Source organism: Cryptomeria japonica, chromosome 6, assembly GCF_030272615.1.
Source record: "Cryptomeria japonica chromosome 6, Sugi_1.0, whole genome shotgun sequence".
NCBI classification, from domain to species: domain Eukaryota; kingdom Viridiplantae; phylum Streptophyta; class Pinopsida; order Cupressales; family Cupressaceae; genus Cryptomeria; species Cryptomeria japonica.
The window spans coordinates 667,349,408-667,356,978 of record NC_081410.1 but is presented as its reverse complement, the minus strand read 5'-3'; the positions used below and the strand labels follow the sequence as shown (position 1 = coordinate 667,356,978).

Genomic DNA, 7,571 nt, shown 5'->3' with positions numbered 1-7,571 from the left:
TGGATGCCATCAAAATTTGATTTGTTATCATCAAGTATTAAAGGATACAACTGGACTTGGCTTTGTGATGATTAGTTCTACGCTTCCTAGGTTGTACCCTACACTTTTTCCTTTTTTTAAAATTTATTTATTGTGGTTTTATTTTTAAAATTAAAAAAAAATGATTTCAAAAATATACAAAAACATAAACCTTGGTACCCACTTTAATTTTCATAAGGTCATAGGATAGTATGAGATATTCTACCCATAAAAATTACCTTAATTCAATTTTTCAAATTTGGATGATTTGACAGATATTTTTAGCATTTTGGGTGGTTTTGGATCCAATTGTGATGTTTGTTTCAATCCAAGAATAGCTATTTTTTTCTTAAGGTCAAATCTCACAAAAATTAGAAAAGAAGTCATAGAGTTGATGCACTAATACCATGATGAAGTTCATAGTGAACCACATAGCTCCTCAAAATCACTTGTAACAAAAATACCTATCAAATATAAAGAGAAAAAGATATGATTTACTGTTATGCAAGGTTGAGAGGGAGATTGATCGACACAAGCATTCAATAATGACATAAACATGTATTGAATTAGATTCAGTTAGATGATTATAATAATCAATATGAATATTTATAAAAGAAAAACACTTCTAGATGAAACCATAGGTGAGGATTAAGTAAGATCATAAAAGTGTTCCTTTCCTATGCTATGAGACAACATGACTATGTATAATTAGCTCAGTTCGAATATTAAAAAGTACTCCTATGTTTAGCTCAAGTGAATTTAAAGTAATAATGAACCTATGCAATTGATGATCGGTTAATTAACTACTAAGGTGATTACATAATTATTCTAATATAAACACTAATGAGGAAAGAAAAAAGTATAATAGATCTAAATATTTATGAACACAACATAGATAAAGTAAATATGTTGAAAAAGGCTTACTATATCAAATAATTTAACCCCACGTGGGTCCATGGGGAAAAATCCTACATAGGAGCAAATTTTAAGTAGAAAGAAAAAATAGTGTAGCTCAATTAAGTTCTATCTCTCATCATCTTAGATGTGGAATTGACAAATGGATGATATTTAAAGAGTAGTAAGAAAAAATTATGTTGATTTTTAAAAGGATTGGTGGAGATAAAATAACACTTTACTATGGAGTGTTCACGATACAATGACATATGTACCAACTATAAAGAAACCTCTAAAATTAATAATTTAAGAACCTTGTTTGAAGAGGCAAAGTTGAACAAAACTACAAAATCCATCATCAAAATTCATTATAGAAGGTCTAATCTAAATATGAAATTAAAAATTTTATAAGACTTTGGTGTTGGGGGTTCCTACATGCTACTCTTGGATCTCATAAGCTGCTCTAGCCATGTGAATAGTTTTAAAAATATTTCACTCCTTCACACCCCTTAGCTTATCATTCCAACTTAATATACCATGCATGGACTAAATAGACATTGGACTAGTTATTGTTGAATCCTTCCATAGACAACATAACACTATATCATTCAATTTAAAATAGAAGATATTAAATATAGCTTTATGATGATTGAATTTAAAGCATTTCCTAAAGTACAGAAATTTTTATGTCAAAAATATTATATAGATGTGTGCATGCACTCCAAGATCTTGCTCTGAATATACACCTTACATGTTTGGAAAGTGCAACCTTTTTATGAATGCCTTTCTAAATTTAATAACTTCTTTAAGGTGAATGCATTTATCTTATACAAGAGTTTCCATTATTAGACCTCATATTTTAATTGTAGAGGGAGGTTCATTCCAACACTAACCCCATGTTAAATTTGTTTTTTCTTAAATTAAGTAGTTGGAGTATTCTCGCGCAAATTTTTAATTATCGAAAAACGATGATTTGAAATACTTATCTTATTTTAATAAATAACTACTATTTAAAAATTGAAAGTAAGCTATGGAAAAAAGGAGGGGCTAGAAATAAGTATCAACTCCATATTGTCAAAAATTCTATGTGGCTTCACTATTTTTTTCTTCTTTTTTAACTTATGCCTCCAAATTTTATTTCAAATTGTACTAATAGGTATTAATACTATCAATAGAAATGTAATATAATTGCTTAAAATTAAGTAGGAAAATTACATATTCATGAGATCATTGTTTCTACAAATAATTTCTAAATAAGTTGAATAGTAATTGCTAGCCAAAATAAGCTAAGTGGTCACATGAGGACTTGCCCTAACACTTTAGTGAGAGATGAAATTAGTCACAAATATTCCTTAAGCCTGTTTTTTTTCAACTGAAAAATAATGACATATCTAAAATAATTACTTGTAATCTAAGTTAATTTATGTTTATGTTTATATTTTATTTTATTTTATTAATCTAAATAAAAATCAAGAAAAAGTTCCTTCACACCATTATCACTTTTACGAATGCAGTGAATTACAATATAGAATATAAATTTGATAATCAATCTTACTTTTCAAACAAATTTTTAATGATATTTATCCTTTACAAAATTTTACCACCATACAATCTATTTAGAATTTTTAATTATTATATATTAAAAGTATCTATGGGCATCAAATTTATGCACCACGGTATACAAAGTTTCTTTTGTAAATTATTTAAGCCGTGTCAAACAACAGTCGTAGTCACATGAAACAGACGCGATTACTCAAGAGTCGTGGAACGTGGAAGACTTTGGTGCGAATTAGACAAAGCCCATGCCAAAAGTCTGTATTTTTATTCCATCTTGCTCTTTTCTCAACATTGACATAGATGTCTATTTATGTGTAATTTAAAAATATATTTTCTATTATAGTGACATAGATGTCTTGAATATATTTATGTAAAAGATATCTAAGATATATATCTCTTTACAATGTCTATATTAAATTTGATACTTGTTTACACTATATAATATTAATATTTAAATTTTTATTTAAAAAAAAAAACAATATGAAAATAATTTTTAAGTTTGAACTTTTTTTTTTGTTCTTTTAAATATAAAAGTTAAAAATTTTATCTTCAACAATTTTACTATACTTGTTTTTTCATATATTTTATTTTTAATAAAATTTTAGTTTTTTAAACTTAATTATATTTATTTTTAATTTTATAGTAATTTTATTTGTTCTCTTATCCTATCCATCTCTTTTCGCTCTATAACTATTTCTCTCCCTCTCTGTAACTCTCTTTATATGTCTCTCTCCCACTCTCTTTATATGTCTCTCTCCCCGTCTATATATATATCTCTACTTTTCTTTCTAACTATTGACAGGAAATTGACTCATTGTGTCACTTGTTCAATACATTTTCGTCATTAAACATGAGCCTCTACCCACAGAGGATCTCTTTGGAATGGATTCCTTTCTAGATTTATTAAGGTACTTACCCTTCTCTATCATCTCTTTTATTTTACTATCTAGAAAGAAATATGTAACATACTTTAAAAATTATAATTATTTTTCTATTTGAAATGTAAAAGTTGGTTTTTAATATTACCCTAATCACAAGCTAACATATACCCTAATCGAGCTAAAACATTTATCATATCATAATAAAATAACAACCCTTATACAACTATAACATTGATTGAACTATTACCCTAAATAAACCCTAAGCCTAAACTTAACCATAAATAAATATTAAGTCTAATTGAACTCAAACTTGTATTGTGATTAAACCTAACCCTTAGTAAACCCTAATCTTGATTAAACCCTAACTCTATGTGAACAATCCTTAATTAAATTGTAACTCTAGATCTAATCCTAACTCTAAATAAACAATAACACTAATTAAACCCTAACATTTACCTTATTTAAAAATGAACATTTATTAAATCTTAGTCTTGTTAAATGTCATATACAAATGTTATTAACATATGTATCTTTAAAATAATCTATATAAAATACACCAAAAAATATTATTAGTCAAATACCTAGTTTTTTATCGTTAATTTATTTAAATTTTATTTATAAATAAATAGATATCTTGATAATTATCTCCCTAAATGATTTTAAAATAAATGCTAGTCAAACAATAGTTGTAGTGGATGTTGTAATCAAATGAACGTGGAAGACTTTGTGCGAATTAAGTGAACCTCACGCTTAAAGTCTTTATATTTTAACTGCTCTCTTCAGTCTCAACGACGGCCAACTTTGCGAGGACTCTTTCACACGCAACTCTATATTTTTAACGGTCAACTTAGTTTTGCCAATGGCAGTCATCTTCCAACGGTAATGTCTCCATTGATGTAATACGCTCTTTCAAAATATTCAACTTTAAAAGGACCAAATGCAGTTTTCTAGGAAATTTGAGCTTCCGTAGTGAACGCCTTCTAAAATTTAATGGTCTCCTGTAAGTGAGGTTTCTCTTCGCGCGGGGAGTGTCCGCCAAAGCATTTCTCTTGTACTTTAACGCTAGAGGGAGGTTCGTTCCATCTCTAACACTTCAGCGATGGACGAAATCAGGGAATACTTCAGCTTAAGACTGTTTTTGGCTTTTACAGTGTTTATTCAACTCAAAAGTTATGGTGCTGCAGTTGAGGGTGGAGATATTCTTTCCTTGGGCGCCTCCATTACTGGAAATCAGACAATAATTTCAAAGAATAGCACATTTGAATTGGGTTTCTTCAGCCCAAATGGATCCAATAACTGGTATATCGGCATCTGGTATGCCAATATAACAGAGAAGACAATCGTTTGGATGGCTAACAGGGAGACTCCCTCGAGAAACAGGTCTGGCATTTTGAAGCTGTCAAAAAGAGGTCATCTAGGACTGTTCGATGCAGAGGGCTCATCTCTTTGGTCGGTCAATGTGACTAAGAAGCCTTCCCATGCTGTGATATTAGATTCTGGCAATTTTGTAATGCTCAGTAATGACTATAAATCTGAAACTGTTTGGCAGAGTTTCGACTATCCTGTTGACACCCAATTGCCAGGAATGAGATTCGGTGGGCAACAAAAGCTAGTCTGTTGGAAAAGTTCATTGGATCCTGCTCCTGGGCTTTTCTCCTTTCAGGTGGATCCATCTGGGGCCAAACAATTCTTGCTTACATGGAATAGTTCTGTACACTATTGGGCAACCGGAACTTGGGACGGCAATGCTTTCAGTCAAACTCCAGAACTAGGAATGAAAGGCTTATACAACATGAGCGTTGAAAATACCAACGGTGGTTTGTATGTCACATATACTCCGACGGCTATCAACAATGCTCTCTCACGTTTCGTCCTAGTTAAGTCTGGAGGAATTCAACTATATTCTCTGTTTAATGACGGTAAATGGATCACGATCTGGTCTCCACCAAGAGATCAATGTGCCGTATATGGTTTGTGTGGCGCTTACGGAATCTGCAACTCCAACAATCTTCAGTTCTGCAGCTGCGTGGACGGCTTTACTCCTCGAGACAATTACACCTGGGCTTCGCAAGAGTGGTGGTCCAGTGGCTGTGTTCACGAGAGCCCGTTAAACTGCGGCGCCAAAAACGGGAGCACGGACGGATTCCTGGAGCCGAGCGTCACGTTGCCTGATGCTAATTCCGCTTCCGCATACCCTGCAACCACAAAGAAAGATTGTCAGAAAGCATGCCTCCTTAACTGCTCGTGCACCGCGTTTGCTTTCAAATCGCCTTCAGGACCCTGCCAAATCTGGTCAGGGGATTTGTTAAACATGCATCAAACTGAATCCAAAAGCAATTCAAATGTTTTTATTCGAGTAGCTACCTCTGCACTTCCCAAGACCGATAAATCGTCCTCCTCCAAACACATAACCACAATTGTTGTTGGTGCTCTCACCCTTGCATTGGGCATCTTTTCAATTTTAATGTGGTGGAGGCATCGGCAGAGGCATCGGCTACGATCTATGGGGAGGTGTGCAGATTACTCAGACCCTTTTCTAAGAATGCTTAGCTACATGGAGTTGAAGATTGCAACCAGGAATTTCAGGTCTAAGCTGGGGAGCGGAGGATTCGGCACAGTATTCAAAGGATCTCTAACAGATGGTACGCTTGTGGCCGTAAAGAAAATGGAGGGTTCAAGACAAAGTGAGAAGCAATTCCGAGCAGAAATCAGTGCTCTTGGACACATACAACATGCGAATTTGATCAGGCTTGTAGGGTTTTGTGCAGAAGGATCGAGAAGGTTTCTGATTTATGATTACATGCCCAACGGCTCTCTGAATTCCTCACTATTCACAAGTAATTCCAAACGCAAACAAAAGGTACTCGACTGGAAGACCCGATTCAAGATCGCTTTAGGCACCGCAAGAGGATTGCTTTATCTCCACGAAGAATGCAGAGATTGCATCATTCACTGCGATGTGAAGCCAGAAAATATTCTTCTGGACAATAATTTTTCACCCAAGTTGGCCGATTTCGGGTTGGCAAAGCTTTTGGGTAGAGATTTCAGCCGCGTCCTGACCACAACGAGAGGAACGAGAGGGTATTTGGCTCCAGAGTGGATCTCCGGTCTTCCCATCACTCCCAAGGTTGATGTATATAGTTTTGGTATGACGCTCTTGGAAATCATTTCCGGTCGAAGGAATATTGATTTAAACGTGCAAGATTCCAGTCAGTATTCCTTTCCATCGTGGGCTGCAACACAAATTTATAACGGCAATACAATTAATATTGTGAAGGAGGGTATTGCAGAGGAGAGAGATCTTGAGGAGGTGAGAAGAGCAAGTATTGTAGGGTTGTTATGCATTGAAAAGGATGAGGAGGTGAGGCCAAGCATGGGGCAAGTGGTGCTAATGCTGGAAGGGAAGATACAGCCCCAGATTCAGCAGATTCAAAGCTCTGTGCTCATGGACAAGGACGAAGACCGAAGCGACACTGACAGCGGTAGCGACTGTAATGTTATTAGTTAGAATGGTCTAAGGCGGACCTATTTTAAAATATGTAGGAGGCAGGGTATTTAAGCTTAAAACATTACTTGTAACATATAAATGTATATTTTAGTTTTAATTAATATGTTTATTTTGGTAGTGAACCATATTATTTGAATATTAAAGATAATTTAGTTTAGAATTTTTTTGTTTTCAAAATTATTGTCTAGTTATAAAAATATTTACATGATAGTGATAGTTAATATAGAATAATATTTAGATGATTTAAAAAGTTTCTTAGGGTTTTCAATTTTATTATATGATAAATTTAGTATTGTAGAAATAAGAAAGTTTATTTTTAAGTTTTAAGTAAGGATTAATGTAAGTTGGGGATCTAGCTTATATATGGTCTTAGCTTAATTTTATTGTAGTATGTATTTGCAACACTCTTAAGTAATTTTTCTTATTGTCTCTGCAACAGTTTAAATCTAATGAGCAATCTTTTCAATAATTCCTTGTATTTAGTTATAGGTCTCAATATTGGCAATTCATTTTGGGTATTCTTAAAAACAAATAATTTAAATGATAAGTAATTGCATATGACACAATCTTGATAGACTCTAAGAATTTTTAAAGTTTCAGTTGAACCCACTTTTCTTTATGTAGAAAATAGCATGCATCAATTATTCGAATACAAATTTCTACTATCAGACCTTAGACCATAAAATCATATATCACTTCTAATGGTGTGGTCT

At 33.0% G+C, this 7,571-nt stretch overlaps 1 protein-coding gene across 1 annotated transcript; it reads left to right on the top strand.

The window, feature by feature from the left end:
• Positions 1 to 4,449: 4,449 nt before the first annotated feature.
• Positions 4,450 to 6,858, top strand: LOC131041255 (G-type lectin S-receptor-like serine/threonine-protein kinase At2g19130). Its single transcript, XM_059222259.1, has one exon. It carries the CDS (start codon positions 4,450 to 4,452, stop codon positions 6,856 to 6,858), a length of 2,409 nt encoding a protein of 802 aa, XP_059078242.1.
• Positions 6,859 to 7,571: the final 713 nt, after the last annotated feature.

Bases quoted from the DNA above. Each gene is read 5' to 3' on its own strand.
- LOC131041255 (XM_059222259.1), top strand. From the start codon at position 4,450: ATGGACGAAATCAGGGAATACTTCAGCTTAAGACTGTTTTTGGCTTTT.